The sequence below is a fragment of the Myotis daubentonii genome, chromosome 14 (assembly GCF_963259705.1).
Source record: "Myotis daubentonii chromosome 14, mMyoDau2.1, whole genome shotgun sequence".
Taxonomy (NCBI): domain Eukaryota; kingdom Metazoa; phylum Chordata; class Mammalia; order Chiroptera; family Vespertilionidae; genus Myotis; species Myotis daubentonii.
The window spans coordinates 14,650,045-14,677,253 of record NC_081853.1 but is presented as its reverse complement, the minus strand read 5'-3'; the positions used below and the strand labels follow the sequence as shown (position 1 = coordinate 14,677,253).

Here is a 27,209-nt window from a genome sequence, read left to right as displayed (position 1 = left end):
CTCATCTTGTGCCTGATCTTAGGAAGAAAGCTTTCAGTCTTCTACCATTGTTATACTACCTGTGGGTTTTTCATAAATGGTCTTTATCATGTTGAGGAAGTTTCCGTCTAATCCTAACTTTTTGATAGTTTTGATCATGAAAGGGTATTGGACTTTGTCAGGCCTTTTTTGCATAAACAGGGATGATCGATGATCCCGTGTGTGTGTGTGTGTGTGTGTGTGTGTGTGTGTGTGTGTCCTTTTTTCTATTAATGTGGTATATTGGTTGGCTTTATTATATTGAACCACTGGGGATATAAATCCCACTTTTTTAGCCAGTCACTTACTTTTTAGCTTGGGTGAGTTCCAAGTTAGGCTAAACAGAGATAAGAGCCTTGTGTCAGTCCGTCAGATAGCCCCCAGATAGGTTAGAATATATAGACACAGTAATTTGAGATTTAGGTCTGTTTTGCTCCCTCCGGACCCAGGTATCAGGATCCCACACTGGGAAAGCAGGCTCATGTCTTCAAGACTTCTATTGTATTAGGAAAGGGGATGGGACTAGGGTAAGTAATGCCACAAAGATTTCTTAGCATTTTTAAGTTGCCTTTTCTTGATTCAGTATTCACTGACTTCTGTAAAACTTTTTTTTCCAGAGTTCTAACAAAGTTGATTCTGACATTGTTTACTTGTTTTCAGAGTTTCTGAAGGGAGTGGGGAGTTTAGAGCTACCTACTCCACCATTTTACTGATGTCACTTTCTTAATTTCTTTTTGATTTTTAAAAATTTCCTCCTTTTTACCGTTTATTTCTATAAATGCTTTATTTGTTATATTTAGACACTCGTGTCCTTTCTAATTTTGTATTCATTTCTGAAGTGATTTTGCTTTGTTACTATTTTTTTTTGGAGTTCTTTCACCTTTTCTGGAGTTTTATAATTGTGATTTATGTTTTTCTTTCATGCCTTGAATTGTTTTTTTAAATGCCTTTTAGCTTGTTTTAAAATAGTATGTTATAATTTGATGTGTGCCCGAGGTCTGTCTTTCATTATCTGTAGGGATGTTACTCTGCTCTTCAGTCTCTTTTTTCTTAAAATAATTGTATGGGATGGGACCTTGACATTTTTCTGTTGCTTATTTTTATGTGAAGTTTTGTTTTTCTGAACTTTTAGAAGGGGTCATGATTTAGGATAACTTTTCTAATGGCACAGAGCTCCCTCTTCTGGTATTTTTATTTTTTTGTAAAATGTTAAAAAATATGGTGATTTCTTTCCCCTTCTCTACTTTTACTGGACCTCTTCTTCCCTTATCTCTGTTGTCCCTGTTTTGCTCAATTTTGTGTCTACACCTAGCAGCTTTTCCTCAGTGCGGTGTCCTGTTGTGGAAGGCAGCTTTGGTTGGGGGGTTGATTTTAAGAATTTATATGATTCATACTGCTCCAGCCTTTTCCAGAACTTACCCGACACTCACTTGTGATTGGATTGGGATAAACCTTTTTAATTTTCAAGGTTCTCTTCTCAAATTGGCCATCATACTATCCAGTAAATACCTACTGACTATTTGATGTTCTCCTTAAGTCCCTCAAATGCCCAGTTGCTTCCCTATGCATCCTCCTGCACAGATACTGACTTCATGCAGGTCCTATGGCTGCTGATGGTTTGCCCCACTCCTATTTTGAGGTCCCTAACCTAATTTTAAATAGCTTCTGTTCAATGTAGACTGAATAATGGCAGATTGTTTCATAGGTGGTGCAGAAACATTTTTTATATCAATCTTTCAAAGCAGCCAAGAGCAGAAAGTTAAATCATATCAACAAAAATATTTCTTCAGGGAAGTAAAACAAATGATGTCTAACTCTCCACAAACGCAGAGACTCAGGGGCATGTGTGGAGGTTAGTGTGGCTGGGAGGTATGAGGAAATAGAATGGTGGAAGTGAATGAGTTTGGAGAAGGAACCAGGAACTAGATTATGTAGGGCTTTTCAGGTTATAATGGTAAGAACTTTGGACTTTATTCTGAGGTGTGTGGAAGCCATTAGATTGAAAGCAAGGGAAGAATGAGCAACTAATGTAAACTATGTTCAAGCTAAATGGGTGCTGCTTTGAGCAGTAATATAGCTATGTCAGCATAAAACAACCTGGATTAATACTGATTTTTTTTATTTGCAATTTTATGGTTTTAGATTTATATAAGAGTTACATACATGAGGAGTACACACACACTTTTTTGTTTACCAAAGTTTGCTAAATAGTACTGAATCTCATATCAGTACTATTTAGCTGATATTCTTATTTATCTTCTGTTCTCTTTAATGTTTAAAATGAAATACTAGTTGCATCCCATTAAATTAACTTAGTAACATTAATGGATCAGAACGTGAAGTTTGAAAACCATTATAATTCTAGTATAATCCCTTTACTTGGGTTACCATAGCACACATTACTGAAAATGACCAAACTAGAATCCAGATATCATCACATTTCCCAAGAGTATATTTATTTAAAAACAAAAAAACAAACTCCCTTATACAGTGTAACATTAAGTTAGTTCTAGTATAGAAAAAATGTTGAGGATAAATGTTCTTACTTGAGTGTGTTGTTTGTGCTATTCTCCCTGGTATGAAATGTTAAGGACTCTAAGTTTCAAATGGATTTGTAAAATATTAATACAGTTTTCTTTACTATGGTCTGTAATTAAATATACAAACTGCTAGCTAAAGTAACAGTTGGTTTGGTCTCTTTGAATTATAAACAGAGCCTGGACAGTGTCACTAAGTGGTTAGCATCAACCTGTGAACCGAGAGGTTACTGGTTCGATTCCCTTTCAGGGTACATGCCCTGGTAGCGGGCTCGATTCCTAGTAGGGCATGTGCAGGAAGCAGCCTATTGATGATTCTCTCTCATTGATGTTCCTATCTCTCCATCTCCCTCCCTCACTGAAATAATTAAAAAAAAAAAAAAAAATATATATATATATATATATATATATATATATATATATATATATATATATATATATTTAAAAGGAATTATAAACAGAGTAAGTCATATTATAGGCAGCCTGATGGCCTTTATATTGTCACCTAAGAATTAATGAAAAGAATTGTCATTTTCATATTTCCTGCAAATTGCTTATTATTTTGTTGTGTTTCACTTTGGAAGAGAGCCTGTGGGAGGAGTGAAGCACAAATGAAGCATAAAGGCCAGTTAAAGTAATGGGAACGATACTTCTTTCAATTCTCTTATTTGAATCCTTGCTTCTGTGTTCCATAGCTCTGTGACCTTTGGAAAAATAGTTGCCTGGGCCTCACTTTTCTCATGTATAAAAGGTAGTAATATCTATATCACAGCTTTAATGTTAAGGTTAATGAGAGCCTGGTGGTGTAACACACATTTTAATAAACATTAGGTTTTTGTTTTTTTCCCCTTTCTTCCTTAGGAAGGAATTCAGTGAAAATATATTGCTAGAATATTCAGGGCTGGAGAGTGTAGAAAATTTCAAAAAGAAAGGTACATCTTTTCTTATTGGTTATTCTCTTTCTGGTAAGTCTATTGTGTGTGGTCCCAGTTGTTCCTAATCTATTTTGGGATAAGTAAGTGATAAACAGGCGGGCTTCCTGTGCTTCCTCCTATCCCTTCCCTTTTAAAGATGGAATATTATGTAATCTAAGTGATGAAAGGCAACTTTAGGAGGCCAGGAAGTAGTATCTTCATAGTTGGTTCCATTATTTTAGGTTCTAGTGTCTCCAGTCTGCTTAACAAAAAATTTTACTGAGGATATATTTGTCCTGATATCAAGTATGCTAGCTAACTGATAGCTACTTGTATTAGTTATAAGTGTTACCTAAAACCATTTGTCCTGCCTGTGGAATGAATAACACTTTCTTTGACTTAACCCAGACAACCTAGAAAAATTATGAAGTCAGAGTGAGATGGAAAGATAGAATTTTATCTAGCTGGCTTTAAAAACAAAACAAAACAGGTTTATCAAGATGTAATTTATTTACCATAAAATTCATCCTCTTAAAGTGTACAATTTAGAGGCTTTTAATATATTCACAGTTATACAACCATCACCACTAATTTTAGAACATTTTAATCACTCCGAAAAGAAACCTTATACCCATTAGTAGTCATTCTCACCCTACCTCACCCCATGGTCTGGCACCTCAGCCCCTTGGGGATTACTAATGTAATTTTGTTTGTATGGATTTGCTTATTCTGGGTATTTTATATAAATACTAGTGGCCCGATGCACGAAAATCATGCAAGAGTAGGTCTTCCTTCCCCCGGCTGCCAGCACCGGCTTTCCTCTGGCACCTGGGACATGGGCTTCCCTTGCAGAGGGAGGCCCCACTCACCCACTGCAGCCTGCTGGCTGATGGCCTGGGCCTCCCTCTTTGGGGCCATCATGGAGCCCCCCAATTGATTGCCCCACCAGCCAGTGGTCTGGGCCTCCCTCTGTGGGGTGATCATGGGGCGATGGCCGGGCCCCCAACCAATCGCATCACACCCGCCTTGGCTGGCCTGGCGCCAGTGGGTGTCATAGTGTGGTCTGGGATGGTCATCTGGATGGTCATCCTGCTGTTTGGCCGTTCAGTCGATTTGCATAGTATGCTTTTATTATATAGGATAATAACATAATATATGGTCTTTTACTTAATAGAATGTCTTAAAGCAGGGGTCCTCAAACTTTTTAAACGGGGGGGGGGGGGGGGCGGGCAGTTCACTGTCCCTCAGACAGTTGGAGGGCCGGACTATAGTTTAAAAAAAAACAATGAACAAATTCCTGTGCACACTGCACATATCGTATTTTGAAGTAAAAAAACAAAATAGGAACAAATACAATATTTGTATTTGCATGTGGCCCGCGGGCCGTAGTTTGAGGACCCCTGGTCTTAAAGGTTCATCCATGTTGTAGCATGAATCAATACTTCATTCCTTTTTATTGCCAAGTAATATAACATCAGATGGATAGACCATTATTTTGTTTACCCATTCATTAGTTGGACATTTGGGTTGTTTCTACTTTTTGGCTATTATGAATAAATGCTGCTATGAACGTTGTGTATGAGTTTTTGTGAGGACATATGTTTTCAGTTTTCTTAAATATATACCTTGGAGTGGAATTTTTGGCTCATATGCTAACTTTATGTTTAACATTTTGAGGACCTTATATCCTTTTTTCCAAAATGATTTTACTATTTTGTTTAGCTCGATTTTAAATCACTGATTTTAGTCTTCTAATTTTATATATATCAAAGGAGAACCTTAGCTGAAACAAATGATTTGAATTGATAGTGGGGGGAAAATTCACCTGCACTAGTTTGCAAAGTTGGAAGTACTTTTTAAAATGTAGATTTAGAATTATTACTGTTAATCTTTGACTTTTCAATTTTATTTTTGCAGTTTTATCTCCAAGACACTAAAAGTAGTAATGGTACCTTTATAAATAGCCAGAGATTGAGTCGAGGCTCTGAAGAAAGTCCACCATGTGAAATTCTTTCTGGTGACATTATCCAGTTTGGAGTAGATGTGACAGAGAACACACGGAAAGGTACGGGTATGGATCAATTTTTCCTACTATTTGTCTTTTTAACTTTATTTTTATTCTATTATTAAATGTTACAAAATATGTTGTGCTTGTAGAAGCAATTTAAATACAGCATTATATGCAGTAAAGTTAAAAGTCTCATATCTCCTATTTTATAAAATTTTAAAATCTGAAATGTTAATAATTAATCTATATTCTTCATCACAGTATGACTATATAGGTCATGACTGTGTCATTTAGGAAACAGTATGCAGTGACTCCATACCCAATGAGTAGGAGCTTAAACCATAAAGAGAGTTATTATTAATAAGAAGTCTGGAGACAGGTAGGTCCAGACTTTGTTCTCTGGACTCAGTGATGTTATCAGGAATCCAGGTTCTTACTGTCCTCACATGCTATTATCCTTAACGTGTTGGCTTCTTTGCTTATGCTCTTTGCCTCATAGTCAAAGTGTGCCAGCTGCAGCCCCAGGCATTATTTACCTCACACCAATGTTCTACACAAAAAGGAGGAGGTGGGGCAAAATGCTTTCCTGTGTGGCTCTGTTTTCATGTTGAAAGAGTAGTTTTTTATAGAATCCTCCCAGCAGATTTCTCCCTTTTGTCTCAATGGCCACATCGCTATGTTACATACATAGCTACAAAGAAGCCTAGGAAGTTACTTACCTGACAGAGGTAAGAAGGAGATCCATAATTGATCAATTATAATTTATCCCTTCCAGTTGTGTATGCATTGTTGCCTCAAACAAAATTAGAGCTCTGAAAGCAGCTAATAATACCTGTCACCGTTATAAAATTTCATGTCTCAGTGTTTGAAACTAGAAGTTCTCTGAATAAATGTAGATTGTCTATATGTTTAGAATTCTGAAGCTTTCTGGCTGTAGCTAGTAACTCTCTACATATGACCATGAAATTATATAGCTGAATCATAAAACTAAATGAATAGGAAACAAAAGAGTGCAGTTCCACTGTCTTAGTTTAATATGGGTAGTGGACCCAATTGGCAAGTTTCTTCTTTCATTTCTCTGAACATACTCTGATCTGGTGATACCCTGAGTCATCAGTCTCTGACATTTTACTCAGCGTATACAGGGATTGGTGGTGGTGGTGGTGATGCTGGTGTGCATGTGCATGTATGTTATATTCTTACTTACTTTCACTGGTGTTGCAATTGCAATATTAGTTTTATTGGGTTTTGTTGGTATCTCAGGAAATTGAGTTTTGATATTTGAATTTGTGTAGGGCCACAGTTTTAGAAATTTCCATTTGTAATTGTAAAATCGAAAAGTTTGTATTTTGATGCAAAATATTTAGTACTCCTTAATTAAAGAACTCAACTTATGTATGGCCATAATGAGAACAGCTACAGTGGACACTCTAATGTCTGCTATTGCCAAATCACACCTCTTCTGCTACCAAGTCATTCAGCAAACATTTAACTGAGCCCCATGTGTGAGTAACCCACAGAACACATATAATTGGATTAAACTGTCCTCTCCAAGGAATGTCTATCTCCTTAGCTTTCATTTCCCAAAGAGAATTAATACGTGTTTATTGATAAAAGAATAAGATAATCAAATATATTTAGGATTTAACCCAAGGTAATTGGGACTTCCAGAGCTTTTCTTTTTTTTTAAATTAAATTTATTGGGGTGACATTGGTAGACAAGATCATATAGGTTTCTATGTTATGAGATCTATATATTGTACCACGTGCTCACTACCCAAAGTCAAATCTTCTCCTGTCACCATATATAGGACCCTTTCTCCCTCCACCCCCAGAGCTTCTAATATGCTAACATATATGCAGACCTCCAAGGGGGTGACTGTTACAAAATGCTCTTTCCCAATTCCTTTCTACTCTTCTTCCTTATCTAGCTTAAGGGATACTCTTTTTTTTTTTTTTTAATCTTTACTGTTGAAAGTATTACAGATGTCTGCTATTTTTCCTCCCCATTGACCCCCTCTTCCCCTCATTTGCCTTTGCCACACTATTGTCTGTGTCCATGGGCTAAGCATATCCTATCTAATAAAGAGGGAATATGCTAATTGACTGTCCCATCCTTAAAGATGATGGCGCCCACAGCCAATAAGGAGGAAAATGCTTATTGACTGCCACATCCTCAAAGATGGCAGCTCCCAGTCCCCTCAGCCCTGGAGTTCCCCAGTCCTCTCAGCCCCCCAACTGCCCAGGGCCAGCCCGAGGTGCAGGCAAGCTTCGGACGGCAGCTGCACAGCCGTCCAGGGCCACCCAAGGCTTGCGCTGCTGGCAGTGGCAGCAGTAGAGATGTGATGGGAGCGTCACCTTCCCCTGATCACCGTGTTCCTCCCGCCCCTGAGGGCTCCCAGACTGTGAGAGGGGGCAGGCCAGGCTGAGGGAACCCCCTCCAGTGCATGAATTTTCATGTACTAGGCCTCTAGTATGCATATAAGTTCCTTGGGTAGTCTCCCCCCCACCCCCTCCTACTTTCCCTCTGAAATTCATCAGTTTGTTTATGGTTCTATGTCTCTGGATCTATTTTGTTCATCAGTTTATTTTGTTCATTAGATTCCACATATGAGTGAGATCATATGATACTTGGCTTTCTCTGACTGGCTTATTTCACTTAGCATAATACTCTCCAGGTTCATACATGCTGTTGCAAATGGTAAGAGTTCCTTGCCATGTAATATTCCACTGTGTAAATGTACCACAGTTTTTTTCTCCACTCATCTGCTGATGGGCACTTGGGCTCTTTCCAGATCTTGACTGTTATAGATAATGCTGTTATGAACATAGGGGTGCATATATTCTTTCTAATTGGTGTTTCAGGTTTCTTAGGATCTATTACTAAAAGTGGGATTACTGGTTCAAATGGGAGTAATATTTTTAAAAATATATATTTTTATTGATTTCAGAGAGGAAGGAAGAGGGGGAGAGAGAGGTAGAAGCATCAATGACAGGAGAGAATCATTGACTGCCTCCTGCACCCCCCTACTGGGGATCGTGCCTGCAACCTGGGCATGTGTCCTTGACTGGAATTGAACCCAGGACCCTTCAATTAGCAGACTGACACTCTATCCATTGAGCCAAACCGGCTAGGGCTGGCAGTTCCATTTTTAATTTTTTGAGGAAACTCTATACTGTTTTCCACAGTGGCTGCACCAGACTGCATTCCCACCAGCAATGTACTAGGGTTCCCTTTTCTCCACATTCTCGCCAACACTAGTCATTTGTTGATTTGTTGATGATAGCTATTCTGACAGGTGTGAGGTGATACCTCATCATTTTAATTTTCATCTCTCAGATGATTAATGACTTTGAGCATTTTTTCATATGTCTCTTGGCCTTCTGTATGTATACTTTGGAGAAGTGTCTAGGTTTTTGCCCATTTTTTAAATTGGATTGTTTGTCTTTTTATTAAGTTGTGTGAATTCCTTATGTATTTTGGAAATTAACTCCTTATCAGATTTATCATTGGCAAAAAGGTTCTCCCACACAGTAGGATCTCTTTTCACTTTGTTGATGGTTTGTTTTGCTGTGCAGAAACTTTTGATTTTTATGTAGTTCCATTTGTTTATTTTCTCCTTAGTTTCCTTTGCCTTAGGAGATTTATCAATAAACATATTGCTGTGAGAGATGTCTGAGGTTTTGCTGCCTATGGTTCCTTCTAAGATTTTTATGGTTTCACTAGAGGCTCAATGCATGAATTCATGCACGGGTAGGGTCTGGCCGGCCCACCCCAATCAGGGCCTATTGGGCCGGGCCGGCCTGGGGGAGGGGGTCACAGGTTGAACTCCTGGGTGAGCTCCTGGTTAAGGGGACAATTTGCATATTAGCCTTTTATTATATAGGATGACTTACATTTAGGTCTTTTATTCATTTTGAGCTTATTCTTGTGTATGGTGTAAGTTGGTGGTCTAGTTTAATTTTTTTGCATGTACCTGTCCAGTTTTCCCAACACCATTTATTAAAGAGACTGCCTTTACAGCATTGTATGCTCTTGCCTCCTTTGTCAAATATTAATTGAGCATAATGGCTTGGGTCAATTTCTGGGGTCTCTGTTCTGTTCCACTGATCTATATGTCTGTTCTTGTGCCAGTACTAGGCTGTTTTGAGGACAGTGGCTTTGTAGTATAACTTGATATCTGGTATTGTGATTCCTCCAACTTCGTTCTTCTTTCTCAAGATTGCTGTGGTTATTCAGTCTTTTGGTTCCTTATACATTTTTGGAGTGTTTGTTCTATATCTGTGAAATATGCCATTGGTATTTTAATAGAGATTGCATTGAATCTATAGATTGCTTTGGGTAGCATGGACATTTTAATGATATTGATTCTATCAATCCATGAACATGGGATTTTCTTCCACTCATTTATATCTTCTATATCTTTTTTCAATGTCCTGTAGTTTCCCGAGTACAGGTCTTTTACCTCCTTGGTTAAGTTTATTTCTAAGTATATTAATTTTTTGTTGCAATGGTAAATGGGATTTTTTTTAGTTTCTCTTTCTGAGAGTTTATTATTGGTGTATAAAAAAGCCATCGATTTCTGAGTGTTAAGTTTGTATCCTGCTACATTGCCGAATTTATTTGTTAAATCTAGTAGTTTTTTGGCGGAGTCTTTAGGGTTTTCTCTGTACAATATCTTGCCATCTGTGAATAATGACAGTTTTACTTCCTCCTTTCCAATCTGGATGCCTTTTATTTTTTCTTCTTGTCTGATCTCTGAGGCTAGTACTTCCTATATTATATTGAATAATAGTGGTGAAATCAGACATCCCTATCTTGTTCCTGTTCTTAGGGGAAATGGTTTTAGTTTTTGCCCATTGAGTATGATGGCCAGTGTGGTTCAGTTGGGTGGAACCACCGCTTGTGTACAGGTTCAATTCCCAGTTGGGGCACATACCTAGGTTGCGGGTTCAATCCCTGTGTAGAGGCAACCGATAGACGTTTCTCTCTCACATTAACGTCCTCTCTCTGTCTGTCTCTGTCTCTCTCTCTTCTCCCCTTTCCTCTCTTCCCGCTCTCAAATAAAAAAGCCCTCCAGTATATATGAAATTTACATAATACCTATGTGTAAAAGGAAACTTTAAAAAAGAATATATAATATATAGAAGTGTGTGTGTATATACTAGTAAAGTCAGGATTTTGTTAGGTGATATGAGCCTGATGTCGTTGAACATATCAGTTTATATAACTGTTTCTTCTCTTCCCAGCGCTTTAAAACAAGCTGATTTTGTTTTTTGGCTTTTTATATAGTGTTGCTCCAGGGAGGAAGCTCACTGATTAGTACAGTACTAACAACCTGCCTTATAGATAAAAAATAATCATTGTAAACAAATAGGGTGACATTGTAATGGATTTTTTATTTTTAAAGGAAGGAAGGAATGGAGAAAGCCAACCTATCAGATCCTCCTGGAATGGGAGCAAACTAGCTACTGGCCACCACTTTGTTCCCAAACCCATAGACTGCTCAGACAGGTCATGGATTTTTTGGGTCACACAACATTGCAGTCCTCTGTTGAAAAGTTTGGGACTGGTTAGTTCTATAAAGTTCACATAAAACTTCTATCAACTCATCAGCTCAGGTCCACTTCACCAGTATCTGTTCCTGAGTAAGTACCTATGAAAAAAGAGCCTATTAAGAGCAAGGTCAATGGTATCTTCCTTTTGCTTTATGCGCCCACAGCACTCAATTACTTTTACTCCCCACAATAAACCATGCCTTTTCTGGCCTTCAAGCCATTGCACACACATGTGTTTTCCTTCACCTAGAAATGTTTCTAGGCTGCACAAGGTGCCCTTCCATGTCCCCATTACACACTGTGCTCCTCCCCTTTATGTGTTTGCCTCCCTCACTAAACTGTGAGCTGTGCAAGAGCAGTCATTGTATCTGTCTTCATTATAGAAACTCCACTGAACCTGGCACCAATATTGTTGATAAATTTTAAAACGTCCCATGAATCTTCATCCACCATTTTACAAACTTTTTTTATCATATTAACTAAGATTTTTTACAACCTTCCTCCTAATATGAGGATTGGGAATTGGCAACATTCTTGTTACCCACTGCCCTTTTTGTTCTGCTGTGACTTAGTTACTTCTCCTTACCCTGCCTTAAGCTTGAATTTCCTCATATTATGAAATGGGACTCAAGAGTTTTGGTAGTGTTCAATGTGAACATTGAAAGGATGTTATAAAGTGCTCAGTGCAGGGCAGGGTACTTTTATTATCACTAAAACCCTTGCCAGTCATTTGTATCTTTTTTTTTTTTTTTACATCCAGTTTACCCTTCTTTCTCAGTAGCCTTTACCTTTCTGTCCTTTGGAACCATCATTGGCCATTCAAAGATACTCTCACCAACTAGACTACGCCTTGACTTTTGGCTATGCTGGCTTGCTTGTTCCTGGCGCTTGGTAACTTTCACCATAAGCTTTACTTGCTTCTACTTTCTAGCTCCTAGGGAAAATCACAAAGCTGATTCATCAGACCACACCAGATTTGCCAGGTTGACTGAGAGAATCTTCTGATGTCATGGCAGTGTACCCAGGATGTACACCAGAATTACCTGCAGAGCTTTGTAAAACTACAGATGCTCGAATCTCACCCATTCAGCCCTAAGAAGAATTGCTGGGTGTGGGACTTGGACATCTCTAATTTTTAAAAGCCTCAAGTTGTTCTTTTGGACAATGAGGTTTAAGAACTCTGCTCAGTTAAATTTCTGGCAAATGTTTTATATGCTTTCCCTTATCTTCAAGCCCCAAGTTTCACTTCTTGCTTTGTCTGCTGTGAATCTGTTCATACTGGCCCTAGACCTGTATTTCCAGCTGCTTGTGGTTGTTTCCTTTCGAATGTCCACTGTCACCTTACTCTGTACAAAGCGTAATTTAGTCTTCGAATGAGAGTATTCTACTGACGTCCCAATTTCTTCTATTCCATCGCTCTCCCAAACACTCTAGCTCAGCTTCTTGGTATCTTATCTCCAGCAGTTATGTCATCTATACCATTTGCCCTCCTTTCCCTGCTATTTCTTGTTTTTCCTGTTGCCAACCTAGAGTGTTAATAGAAGCTTTCCACTTCTGGCTACCATTCTTCTGTTACAGATTTATTTATGTCATTCCGCTTTTTAGAAGCCTTAATGACTGTGCCAATTGCAGAATAGTCTGAAATGCTTAATTGTGCACTTGAAGCCCTCAAAAATATGACTCAATTTAGTCTTTTGGTTTTATTTTCCTTATATATGTTAAGCTATTAACTAGATTGTTTAGAGATAAGAGGGTATATGGAAAAGATTCTTTTGAATCCTAGCACTGCCACTTGCCAAAGGTGTGATCTCCAGCAAGTTATTTTAGTCTCTTTGACTTTAGTATGTAAAGTCAAGTGTAAAATGGGACATAAAAATAACTATTTGCATGGTTTGTCATAAGTAGTTAACATGTATAGTGTGCTTAGCATGAGGCCTGCCACCTAGAGGGCCTTGAAATATATTCTTTATCTCATCTTTTCAATCTTCTCTCCCTAGATTTGTGCTCTCTCATACCCTTCTCTTTTTCTGTTTCTTTGCTTATGCCATTTTCTCTGCCTTTGCTTTCCTTGCCCTTGTCCATTCCAAATTCCCACAGTGTTTTATATATATTGTAGTATTTGTGAAAGTTTCTCCCTTTGTTATGTTAAGTATTTCTAGTTCTCTCTCTGTAAATGAAATTGAAATCCTAGTCATAATCATCTTGTTTTCCCTCATTCTCAGCATACTGCTTTGTAGCCAGCAGTTTCTCAGTGAATATTAAACAAACAGGTAAAGCCAGAGAATCACCACTCCTCATTGGTGAATAAAAAAATATGCCAAAGAGCAATAGCATTTCACAGTATGCTAGAGAAAGTGGAAAATGAATCTACCTACCTAGAGAAAGGATTCCTCCCACCAAATAAATATGTAGAAACAAAATTCCTGGAAGAGATGGTAGCTGATTCTGAGTCTACCATCTCTCTATGATTTCATGTTTGAGCCTGGAATATTTATCATACTAGAAAGCAATGAAGCTATCTAAGATTGCTGGGTTTCCGTCAAAGAACTCGGGAATTAATGTGGAGTTCCAATTGTCAAAGATGGGACACTTTGGTCATCAAATAATAATAATAGCAGTAGATTGAAATGTACCAAATTTGTTTGAATCCATGAATGCACCAGGATTCTAAAAGAAAAAGATTTGATTACCTTTAGAAGAACTTAGGAAGCCTATTTATCAACCTGCAAACAAAAAATGAGAAAGATTAGCCTGGCCAGCAGGTGTGGTTCAGTGGTTGAGAGTCAACTTATGAACCAGGAGGTCTTGGTTCGATTACCAGTCAAGGCACATGTCTGGGTTGCGGGCTCAATCCTAGCAGGAGGCAACCAATCAATGATTCTTATCACTGATGTTTTTCTCTTTCTCCCTCTCCCTTCCTCTCCAAAATAAATAAAAATATATTAAAAGAAAAAAAGAGAAAGATTAAAGTATTTATGCTACCTTTCCTATAGGAATTACACCTGCAGTAAAGTTTTTATAACTGAACTCAGCTCACAAATGAAGATAGAATGATACAATATCAATTTAAAAATATTTTTGCCTTCCCAGTGTGGCTCAGTGATTGACCATCAACCCATGAACCTGGAGGTCATGGGTTCGATTCCCAGTCATGGCACATGCTGGGGTTGTGGGCTTGATCCCCAGTAGGAGGTGTGCAGGAGGCAGCCAATCAGGGATTTTTTCTTGTCATTGATGTTTCTATCTCCCCCTCCCTTCCTCTCTCTGAAACCAATAAAAACATATTTAAAAAAATTTTTTTTTAGAATTAAAAGAGTTTTCTATTCAGCTAACTTTCCCTGCCTCTTTTCTAACTTGAAAAAAAAAAAAAAAAGGTCTTTGAATTGAAAACATTATGAAGCAAAAACTTTAGGAGTGACAGTTCAGTAACTCTTTTATTTTAGATTTCAGTCAAAAGGAAATAAGTCCCTAGCTTGGGAAATTATTATTATTATTGAAACTATATATTTAATACAACAGCATCATCTTTTTGTTTTGTTTTGTTTTGTTAATCCTTACCTGAGGATATTTTTCCATTGATTTTTAGAGAGTGGAGGGAAGGGAGAGACAGAGAGAAAGAAACATTGATGTGAGAGAGAGACATTTATTGGTTGCCTCCTGCCCAGTCTGGGAATTGAGCCTCCAACCAAAGAACATGCCCTTGACTGGAATTAAACCTGGGACCCTTCAGTCCACAGACTGGTGCTCTATCCATTGAGTCAAATGGGCTAGGGCAACTTAGGGAAATATTAACACCTCTAAGGGAAATTTTAACACCTCTCATTTAGCTCTTGGTTTTTTAAAGTTTTTTTGGGCTTTTATGATCTTACTCATTGTACTTCTTATTATTGCCAGTCATTTCAAGAGATCCTTCAAACTACTCAGTGTAGGTTGTATTAACCTTACTACGCAATGCAAGAATGGTGATAGAACTAGATTGCAACATACTTCACAAGTTTTAGTTTCTCAGTCTAGGGCCTTAAACAGTTTTTCAACTTATCAAAGTGAACATGGGTCCTTTAAGCGGTGTTCATGTGAAGAGGCAATAGAAAAGGCTGGCTGCATACCATAAAGTAAATATATTAACTCAAAAGCAAAATAAATAATCTCTGAGATAACAGAGAAAAAAACCCATATAAATGGCAGTCAACTTTTGTAGCCTTAATTCTGGTTTTTCATCTCCTAACTACAGCAGGTAATTGCAGATTTTTCTTCCACAAACACCTTGCTTCCCCGATTCAGACACACCTGTTTTTCATGTTTTAACATTTCTGAAATTTGGGGGAAGCTTATAAGGGTAAATATATATTTAATATGGCAGTGTACCTATGGAATTCTTACCCTGCCCAAGAACCTTTTTTTTTTTTTTTTAATTTGAGCAAGCTGGATTTATTACTCATTATAGAAAAAAAGAGAACAAATAATTTGAGTAACCAGGGGTGTCACACTAAGAAGTGTTAGAAAAGATCTAATATAGGATTAGGGCTTTGGTTGGATGATTTGGGGAGGATCCAAGAAAGCAGGAGTTTGAAAGGGGAGTGGGCCTAGCTGGGGTGGCTCAATAATTGAGAATCGACCTATAAATTAGGAGGTCACGGTTTGATTCCCTATCAGGGCACATGCTCGTCTTGTGGGCTCGATCCCCAGTGCAAGAGGCATCTGACTAGTGATTTGCTCTCATTATTGATGTTTCTATCCTTCTCCCCTTCTTTCTTCCTCTCTTTGAAATAAATAAAAATATATTTTTTTAAAAAAAGAAAGGGGGGTAGGATTCTATGATTGGACATTTCAGTAAATTGTATCTTAGAGAAGGCAAAGTAGAGCTAAGGCTTAAGGCTGTAATTGGTAAAGAAGTAGCAGGAACTCATATTAACCAGGAGAGAGGAGTATTTGCTATTTTGCACAGTGATCTTGTTTTTGTCAGTGCTTAGATGAAGTTATGAAGTGGTCTTGTTTTGCTTCATAGTCTCAGAATGATCTTGTCTGATATTAGTAAGATTACTTATGTCCCCCAGGAGAATAACATGGCCTAGCAGCTATAAATATTAGAGCAGTTCCTAGATGCCAGGGCTGGGGTTTTTTGTGTGTGTGTTTTTGTTGTTGTTGTTTTGTTTTTTACTTCTCATCATTGTACCTAGTACATGGTATTCATGCATTAGTTACTTTTTGAAGTTACTTTCAGATGTCAAGTAAATAAAGAGTTTTTACTGTGTTCTGAAGAACGCTTTTCATGGCCAGGTAGAGGAGAAAGAAGATGGCTGTGCAGGGTGAGAAGTCACGCAATCTGTTGTCTGCAAGCTGGAGAACCAGGAAAGCCAATGGCTCAGTTCAGCCTTAGTCCAAAGGCCCGGGAACCAGGAGAGCAAGTGGTAATGATAGAAGTCCCAGAGTCTAAAAGCCTGTGAACCAGGTGCTCTGATGTACAAGTGCAGTAAGTGATGGCGATGCCCCCGCTCAAGAAGAGAGAGAGAATTTCTGAGAAACTTTTACTTTTAAAAAAAATTTTTTTATTGATTTCAACCAAGGTCACCTCTCCGAGAAAGGTTGTTTCCCCACGTAGGAATTTTTCCCTGAAGTCAGGGAGGGGATGCCTCTCCTAGAAAGGTTGTTTCCCCAGGTAGGGATTTTCCCCTGAAGTTAGGGAGGGGATGAAACTCCTTAACTAAGTGCCAGGTGGGTAGTTAATCAATTTAACTACAAACAATCATGCTTAAGCTACATAATCTTTACTCCCTGGAATGGAGATAAGAAACGCCCTAACCTTTGTAATAGAAATTGACAGGATTAGAATCAACTGGTATAAATACAGATGCAACAAGACAAAAACAGACAGAACTTATAAGACAGAACTCAGAACACAGGGCTTGGAAGACAGGACCAAGAGAGACAGAGCCTAGGCACAGAACCTACACAGAACGTTCTCTAGAGACAGAAGAACTTCGCTGGAGAGAGCATGCCGGAAGATCCTGGACAGGGACTGGCCTCGGAGCCTGGAGGCGGAGCCTGGCGAGAGAGCATGGCAAGGGATCCTGGACTGAACCTGACTGCGGAGATTGGCAGGAGAGCCTGACTAGAACCTGGTGACTGGACCTGGCTGGAAATCCTAAGCAGAACCTCTCTGGAGATCCAGACCAGAACTTGGCTGGAGATCTGGGCTAGAGATCCTGGCTAGGCTGCTGATCAACTGAACACTGTCTCCGTGTCATTCCTTCTTCGCCGACTCCGTCCACACCTTTGGGGACCCCTGGACCCGCTGGGGTTGGACCCCGGCAAGGAAGAGAGAGAGAGATAGAAACATCAATGATGAGAGAGAATCATTGATCAGCTACCTTCTGCATGTCCCCTACTGAGGATGTGCCCTGCAACCTGGGCATGTGCCCTGACGGGGAATTGAACCATGACCTCCTGGTTCATAGGTTGACCTCAACCACTGAGCCACACTGACCAGGCCTGAGAAACGTTTAAATTGTGTGTTTTACAATCAGTTTTATATTTGAATCTTTTAAATACAGTAATAATGCTTCCGGGTGAATTTGGAGAGCATAGTTTGTTTTAAAAGTACTTAATAAAATACTGTACAGCAGCATTTTCCAAAGTACAAGGTGGGCAAAAGTGGATTTACAGTTGTTCATATGGAAAATAATACAATAATTAATCAATAAAAATACAAGAATAAACTGTGTTTCACATACTCATTACTTTTGCCCCACCCCATATTTTCTTCAAAATATGATATATGTCATATATATATGTGTGTGTGTGTATGATTAAGTGATTATGGTTATACCAGTGTGTGTGTGTGTATATATATACTGGTATAACCATAATCACATAGTTCCTTTATGTGTTCCTAAAAAGGGAGCAGGGATGCGCTCAATGGTTACATAGGTTTTGAAAATGCATCATGATGTACATTAAGCTCTGAGAAAGGCTGTGATTTAAAAGATTAAAAACTCTTTCAACTTCTTTTAACCAAATATTTTCTAAGCTCCTCTAACCCCACCAACTAGCACTCCATTTTGAGAAATGCTGCTATATAGAGTTGATTAATACAAGTTTTAGAACAAAACATTTTCATCAGATTGCTTTTGCATATTATTAAGGAGGTAACTGACATTTCTCTGCATCTAGTTGTCACAAGAACCTTTTCAAAGGCAGTGTTGGCTACAATGTTAGTGTAGTCAGACCATGGTCTTTAACTGCCTTCAATAGTGCGGCAACCTATATTGCCCAGTAAGTGTTAACCCTTGGTTCATCTCACAGTTTGTACACCACCAGTCCAGTTGCTGGACTTCCGGGTGACATATCTGAACAATATAGTTTGTCATCTTAGCACTGTAACTCACTACACCTACTTTTTTTATAAACAATTTTCTTATTAATTTAAATATATTGGTAAAGTGTCAGTCTTGCTGGATCTTCTTGTATTGTGCTCCCGTATTTATTGTAGCCTGTTTGTAGTAAATTTCTGAAGGAGCCCTAGAGCTGGAATAAATTCATCCCTTCCCTATCTTTAGCCAGGGAAAGGTGGGAATTAGGTGTTTCTTGCAAATAGAGATGAACCCTGCCATTCTCAAAGTGAGAGGCAGGCAACTTTACCCCTGAGTAATGGAAGCTGTAAAATATTAACCAGACATGTTCTTTGATGTATTCAATAAACATTTACTAAGTGCCTGCTTTGTACCAGAAGCAACCAATCCTTGTTGCCCTCAAAGAGTTGAATCTAATTGTTGAGACAGCAGTTGTGTAAATGATAAATATTAAAAATGCAGTATGCTTGGTGTTATAATAAATAGATTTAGGAGGCTTTGGGGACCCAACTTAGATTCTGAGCTTTGGTGAAGGAACTAGAAAAGTCTGAGTCTGGAGGATAAGTAGCATTTGGTCATGCAGGTCAGGGGATAAAGGACATCACTGATAGGACAACTTGTGAAAAGGCGTAGGGTTGCCCTAACCGATTTGGCTCAGTGGATAGAGCGTCAGCCTGTGGACTCAAGGGTCCCAGGTTCGATTCCGGTCAAGGGCATGTACCTTGGTTGCGGGCACATACCCAGTAGAGAGTGTGCAGGAGGCAGCTGATCGATGTTTCTGTCTCATCGATGTTTCTAACTCTCTATCCCTCTCCCTTCCTCTCTGTAAAAAATCAATAAAATATATATTTTTTAAAAAGGCATGGGGTTGTGAAAAGTAAGGTGTTTGGAGATGCAAGTAGATTTGTTCTCATCTAGGGTATTTATGGTAGCAGGGTGGAGGAAGAGGCCGGAAGGAAAGAAGAAAAGGAAGGAAGGAAGGAAGGAAGGAAGGAAGGAAGGAAGGAAGGAAGGAAGGAAGGAAGGAAGGAAGGAAGGAAAGGAGGGAGGGAGGGAGGGAGGGAGGGAGGGAGGGAGAAGGAGCTCAGTAGTTCATGGCCATAATTGCTATGTTAGGCAGAGAATTTAAAAGACTGTCCATAGATGGTTCTTAATATGTGCTAGAACTTTTCATATAATAAATAAGTTAATGAAAATTAATATTGAGTAAAGTTCCTAAATTACTTAAATTTAATGTGTATTTCCAGATGTCAGAGTAATCATTACTTCATGTTTATAATACCTTATTGATGATTTGTAGGACTTATCACTTAATAAGTTACCCTCCTATAAGTACATTAGCTCTATTCTTTAAAATCAGTTATTGAGATATAGTTTATTTACATCAGTTTTATACTGTATATACAATTCAGTGAATTTTGACAGTGTATCGAGTCACATAACCACTACTCCTCTAAACATGATATAGTATATTTTCATCACCCTGCATTCACTTTTAATCAGAGTTTGGTAAACCAAATAAATTAACTCTTTGAACCCGGGAAGAGGTACTATCTGAAGAATAGAGAAATAAAAAAAACTGTCAACTTTTAAACCAGCCCCCAAATTTTACTTTCTATGAAACCCACACACAAAAAGAAGCTTCCTTGCCCTGGCCAGTGTGTTCAGTGGTTAGAACTTCGGCTCATGCACCAAAGGGTTGTGGGTCTGATCCTGATCCCTGGTCCCGGTCAGTACGCGTGTGGAAGGCAACCAGTTGATGTGTCTCTCTCACGTGAATCTCCCCCCCCCCCCTACACCCACTCCCCTAAAACCTTCTTCCCTCCCTTCCACACTCTTTAAAAATTAATGGGGAAAAAATCCTTGGGCAAGGATTAATAACAACAAAAAAAGAAGAGAGAGAAGCTCTCTGTACAGTGCTACTTTGGGGGCTTTTGTCTCTTGAAATCTTCAGAAAGAAAAGGAGGAAGAAGTTGTCTATAGCCCTGTGGTGTGGCTTAGTTGGTTAGAGCACTGAAGTGTAACAGGTTTGATTCCTGATTAGGGCACATACCCAGGTTGCAGGTTCAATCCCCAGTTGGGACACATAGGGGAGGTAACCAATCAATATTTCTCTCACATCGATGTTCCTCTCTTTCTCCCCCCCACCCCCATTTTCTCTCTCCCTCTCCTTCTAGAATCAATGAAAATCATATCCTCGAGAGAAATTAAAAACAAAAAATTTCTTGAAAAGCAAAAAGGGAGCTGTCTACATAATGGCTGGTGTAAAGCTATATAAAGATGTTTGGGGGAAGAAACAACCACAAGAAAATAAAACCAAAATTATAAATACTGAACTGGAAACGTCATACTTGAAGTCTAGCAAATAGCTCTGGTACTTCATAGCAGAGAGTTGTAGCAGCAGTTTCATTTGTCTGAGGACTTAGTTTTCTCACTCATGGTGAAATGAATGGCACATTTCAAGCTGTATTATACCGAACTGTAGAGTTTTATGAGGTGTGGATAGGAGTAATAGGTTGGGGACAGGAGAATTAGGAATAAGGCCTAAATTTTAATCTGGGGAATAGTTGGACTTAGGTTCGATGCTGGCAAATAGGGAAGACGGTGCATTCCTCCCTCCCCACCCCTTAATTGTACTTCCATATATTAAGTTTACCTTTTATTGACTTGTTATAGCATAGGAGGTTAGGAGACTTTTCTAAACAGAATTCTACCTGTATTTGTGATTTGTTATGGGTAGGTACAAGTTTCTCTAGGAGAATGAATATTGTCATTAAACCATCAGGTTTATTTTTTCCCCAAAAAGTTATTACATATAAGAATAAAATATATATTTACATATAAGAGGTATGAAGATTCATATTTCTAAACAATTATTTTATCCATCTCATTTGTTTGTTTTAACCAGTTACCCATGGGTGTATTGTTTCCACAATAAAACTTTTTCTACCAGATGGCATGGAAGCCCGACTCCGCTCAGAGTGAGTATAATTCAGTGCTATAAAATTTTGTCTTAATTACCTTGGTTAATAATATTATAGATGATGTGTACCATTAATACTTTAGGATTATTCTAACAATGTTAGAAAATTCATGTATTACTTTTGGACTAATGCACTTCACTTTGTTTTTAATATTAGTTGTAATTCTAAGTAGGCAATAATGGAAGCACATGTTACATTTGTGCTTCCAAATTTAATTATACAGTTTATATTTTGATGAATAAATTAGTTGTTTTCTAAAATATTTAGGATATATAAGTTATTGGTGAGTGATAGCTACATTCATTTTGACCTGCATATAATGTAGGGCTTCTTAGACTATGATTGCCTCTGAGGTTAGTGCCGGTGTCACAATCTTATAGAACCTTAAGGATGTTGATATAGTTAATAGTACATTTTGGTGGGCTTTTTTGGAGAGATTTTTCAGTGCTGTAATTTTTTTTTAAATTGTTATCAGAGAGGAAGGGAGAGGGAAAGTGAGATAGAAACACCAATGATGAGAGAGAATCAGCTGCCTTCTGTACATCCCACACTGGGGATCGAGCCCACAACCTGGGCATGCTCTCTAACTGGGAATTGAACCTTGACCTCCTGTTCATAGGTTGATGCTCAACCACTGAGCCACACCAACAGGACTTTTTTAGAGATCATTTAGAGAAGGACAAATCTAAAAGAAAAATAATTAGTCAACATCTAAATGTTAATATGTAAACATAAGTACATTTTGACTTGTACTTTTTACAGATTATCATTATGAGGTGTTGGAGGAAGCTAAATAATCTAAAATTCAGCATTTTTTATTTTGGGGAAAAACCTTGAATATGCTAGAAGTTTGTTTCTATATCTAATATAATATTTTCTGCTTTTCAAAAGCAGAGAAAAAGATCTAAGGGTGGGAGGTTGAGAGAACCAACGTGTAAGGCAAAGTATAGAGTAGTCAGTAGGAAAGAGATATGGAAAAAGAAAGCAGAATGCATAACCCATGGACACAGACCATAGGGTGGTGGAGGCCTGGGGTGAGGGGCGGGCGTAGGTTATAAGGGATCAATGGGAGAGAAAAAAGGACATATATAATACTTTCAACAATAAAGATTTTTTTAAAAGAGGGTATGCCAATCTTATAAAAAGAAAAAGAAAAAGAAAAAGAAAGCAGAGAGAAAACTTCCTATTACTGTGATAGTCTGTTCATTCATTAGAATGATATATTACTCTTCAGTTAGAAGCTACCAAGTTGTTTTTTTTGTTTTTTTTTAGCTTCAAGGATATCTGAAGCAAAGCAGAAATTTTAAAACATTATAAATTTAGCCCTGCCAGTGTGGCTCAGTTGATTAGAGCAATGTACTGTGTACCAGAGGGTGGTGGGTTCATCAGGTCACATGCCCAGATTGCAGGTTCCATCCTCATTTGGGACGTGGGCAGGGAGGTGCCAGTTGATGTTGTTTCTCTCTCATATCATTGTCCTTCCACCCCTCCTTCCTTTCCTTCCTCCCTCCCTCCCTCTCCCCCCTTCTTCAATAAAAAAATAAAATTAAATAAGAATTTTTAAATGACACTATAAGTTTAATAATAAAATTAAAGACATTATAAATTTAAGACATTAATGTTTCCTATTTTTAATGATAGTTTAATTATTAAAAATAAAATTAACTTTGGGAACTTGATTGTGACTCAGCTTTTATGAGTTAAGATTTTAAAAAGAAGAGTAACTGTTAATCAGCTAATGAAGTATGGCTTCTTAAAGACCTTGATGTTTGTATTTGATAATGAGATTTTCCTTTCCTTTAGTCAAAAGTTTTGAGCAATTACATAAAGGGTCATCTGTGTTCTAGGTTTCACCCAGTAGGACATGTGAATTTTTTCAAAATTTATTTCAGAGAATTGTGTCACTATCCCTCTTGTTTCCCCAAAACTTTTCATCTTTGCCCAATTTCCTTCTCATTGTTTGATTTTATTTATGTGGTTAAATATTAGCATCACTTAAAATTTACTGTCAATTTCATTGTAAATAATCTGGCTTACTTTATGGATGAGATGAATTTTGAACAGGCATGTCTCTAGAGCTGGAGGAAGGTCAGAATGGTCTTTAAAGGAGGATGGTCCAGTTCAAGGCCTGTTCTGTGACTTGATCATTCTCATTTGAAAATGAACATAGCCCTGGCCGGTGTGGCTCAGTTGGTTGGAGCGTGGTCCAGTACACCAAAAGATGGGTTCGATTCTGGGTCAGGGCACATGCCCAGATTGGGGATTCAATCTCCAGTTGGGGCTCATGTGTGTGGGAGGCAACTGAGCAATGTTTTTCTCTAATATTGATGTTTTTCTCTCTTCCTCCCTTCCTCTAAGATTGATTAGAAAAAAGAAAAGAAAATGGAGATAATAACCTATTTAGCAGGAATTTTATGAGAAGGATTAAACAAGATTGTGCACTTAAAAGAGAGTAATACCTGGTATATAATAAGCACATTTTGTTTCTTTTATTGTAATTTAATATTTTTAACAGTCGAGATGCTTTTAAGTATGCAAAAATACTTAGAGTTGAAGGGACATTGTATACATAGCATTGAATGCTTTTAAAGTCTTCAGTAGTTCTGAAAAAGTTTATTCTTTTTCCTCCTTGATTTTTATTATATTGTACAAATAATTTTTATTGATTTATTTGAGAGAGGGCGGGATGGAGGGAGGAAGAGAGAGAGAAATTTGTTGTTCCACTTATTTATACATTCATTGAGTCTTGTATGTGCTCTGACCAGATATCAAACCCAAAAACTTGGGGTATCTCATGAAGACGCTCAAACCAACTGAGCTGCCTGGACAGGGCTTTACAAATAATTTTTAAATGATAAGAAACAAATCCCACCACCCTAACACTAAATAACAATTTTCCTTTTCTACCTTTCTTGTTGCATATGAACTTTTTCCATAATTCAAACAGAATATATCCATATCCAAGATAGTTTTGGTAAAGTACAAATATATATCACTTATAAAATGTTTTGATTTTTAGCTTTTTAAGATTTTCACGAGAACAAAAAAATTTGTACTTGAGTCACTAAGAAAACGAGTTGTACATAATTTTTTAGATCTTCATTAGGCACCAGCTTTGTTAGGGTCTTCTGATAGGTTCTGGGGATAGAGAGATGAATTGGTCACAGTCCTGGGAACACAGATGGGAATCAAACAAGGAGAGTAAAGGATGATAAGGTCTCAGTGAGAGTCTGTACAGGACGTCTATCAAAGGTGCTCAGAAGGGAGAGAGGTGCTGGTACTTAATGTTCCTTTTTGTTCAGCACTTTAGAATATTCATGATAAATTGAAACAGTTTTTTAGGATGTTTGCACTTACTACAATGGGATCAGAATTGTCATTTCTATTTTTAAGTCCTGAAAGATCAGTTTCTCAGGGGCTTACATATGATTAACCGATTGAATCTAGGGGTTTTACCCAGTCAGCCTTCAAGCTGACTCTCACCAGAGTGACCTCTAGGATATGGTGCCATTAGAAACTGGTAGGGGACATGGATGGCATCCTTGCTCTTTGCTCCCTCTACTCAACTCCAGCCCACATACATCATCTTACAGGACATTGTAAGATAGGAACCCTGGCTTCCTTACGCTGCAGTGTTCTGATGGGAGTGGTAGTAGTGATCAAGTGCTATAGTGCCCTAGGTACTGTTTTAAACTCTTTATTTATACTAGCACATTCAGTACTCACAATAACCCATGGTGTTGGTTTTATGATTATTCCCTTTGTATTGATGAGAAAGCTGAAACCCAAGATTACACAGCTGGTAAGTAGAACAGGACCCAGTCAGTGTAACTTCTGAGCCTGCATGCTTAACTGTCATACTTCACTGCCTCTCTGTCAGTAGTAACTTTATAAGGCCAAAAGACAATTAGTACCAGTTAATACTATCTGTTTACTGTTTATCTTTAAGAGGATATACTGAGTTTAGTTTCATACCTACATCTAAGCTTTCAGTTGTTAGTCGTGTGAGGCGGCTGGGTGGAAAAGACTAGTACTACTCTTTTGATTAGCTAAAGTTCTGTACTCAAACAGGCTTCCAAAGTATAGCTTTCTTTTCTATAGAACTATGTTTTTTAAGAATTTATGTATAGGAATATTTAATTTTAAAAGAACTTAATTTACATGTTCCAAAATGGATAATTTGGAGTGCTGCTTTTTCATATAGAAATTGGAAATGGATAATTTAAGGAGTGCTTCTTTTTCATATAGAAGTTCTTATGACCAAGGAATTCACCATAGCTCTTATTAAGTAGAGGATTCTTTTTTTTTTTTTTTTTTATTGCTTAAAGTATTACAAAGGGTATTACATATGTGTGCTTTTTTTAGTAGAGGATTCTTAAAGAGTATTTAATACATTGTGGATTTTGAATTTGTGTTTAGAAATATATTTTGTATGAAAGGTTTGTATATTTATTATCTTATTTTCTATGAAGGATTAAAAATAATTCACGTTCTTTTAATCATGTAAAGGCAATTATATGTCAACTTTAGAGTTTAAGATATTCTGGTTCTGTCATATTCTGTTTCCTCTGTTGTCCGGAAATTAGATAAAAATTCTAATTTTTACTTTTCAGTGTCATCCATGCTCCATTACCAAGTCCTGTTGACAAAGTAAGTTGCCAATGATTGTTTTTTACAAACTAACTCAGCTCTATTGCTTTGAAAAATGTTTCTGTTTGTTTTTAATATGCTTTACTTAGAAACTTATTTCTCTTTTGTAACAAAGCCTATAGAATGCATATAGATATATGGTTGCTGTAGTCTTCTGATCTTCAATATCTGGAGAATTTAGACTGGATGTTTCTTAGGAAAAAGCCTTTGTTATCTCAAGTAAATGGCTATGTAGACTAGAAGTACTTGTTTTGTGCCTAGCCAAAAGTAAAAAGTGTTTGTTACTACTCTTTATTTTGGAATACAGTTCTGTCTCGAAGTATTTATTAAAGCTTTCTGCACAGAGACTTCACTCTACATATATCTACACATAGAAATAACACAGAAATATGGGCTTATAGAAATTCCTCTTTTATTGTCCTTGCAGATTGATCAGTTTTAGCCTGATTTGGTCAGAAATTTTGCAATAATTACTTGTTAGAAAATATTTTTTCTTTTGTTCAGAAATAATGGTGTATTAAACTGTAGATATCATTGCTAAATAGTGAAGGAAAAAACCCCCAAGCATCTTTTGTATCTTTTGACATTAATGTATAGTGAGTTTTCTTAGTGCAGTAACTAAACTATTGGGGAAAACATTTTACATTTTTTTCTTCCATTTGGATAAAGAATGAAAGCCTGTTTGAAGCAAAAGTGCTCTGTTAGATTCCTTTTTTAGTAGTAAAAGTGGTTAGTCACCAACTTCAGGAATACCAAGAATTATTTCAGAAGTAAATGATGGCCTTGCTGATTTAGGACTAACTTTAAAAAATAATGCCGCCTCTCTGTCTTCTTGCTAGCATATTAATAAATATGAGCCTAATCAAGAATGACTCTATTAGTGATCATGAATAACTTGGTAATGGTGTGATCATGAATAAGTTAAGATCTGAGGCTTGGTAGTGTTGAGAGTGTGGGTAAATGTCTCAGCAACCTATTAGTGCCCGTCTTTTGTTTGTTGTTGTTTGGAATAATGCCATGGTTTTATATTCCACACTTGGAAGAAACCCATTATGGCAGGTATTTGTTCTTATACTCTTGAGTTCTAAGCATTTGACTGTTACTTGTAATGTTTAAACACCATAATTTCCCATCTTTTTCTTCTTAAAACCGACCTGTAGTTTAAAGGGGGGAAAAAGACAAAACTATGT

At 37.6% G+C, this 27,209-nt stretch overlaps 1 protein-coding gene across 31 annotated transcripts in view; it reads left to right on the top strand.

Annotated features, from left to right (window-relative positions):
- The window catches only part of SLMAP (sarcolemma associated protein), a 163,667-nt gene that overhangs the window by 68,060 nt on the left and 68,398 nt on the right, over positions 1-27,209 (top strand). For 18 of the 31 annotated variants that reach the window (XM_059663196.1, XM_059663197.1, XM_059663188.1 and 15 more), the window contains exons 2-4: positions 5,387-5,534; positions 21,294-21,366; positions 25,983-26,019. In XM_059663196.1, coding sequence (XP_059519179.1) covers positions 5,387-5,534; positions 21,294-21,366; positions 25,983-26,019 — 258 coding nt within the window. Of the gene's footprint in view, positions 1-467; positions 546-5,386; positions 5,541-21,293; positions 21,367-25,982; positions 26,020-27,209 lie in introns of all 31 variants that reach the window. The other 13 variants (XM_059663178.1, XM_059663181.1, XM_059663172.1 and 10 more) reach the window with 3 other exon arrangements.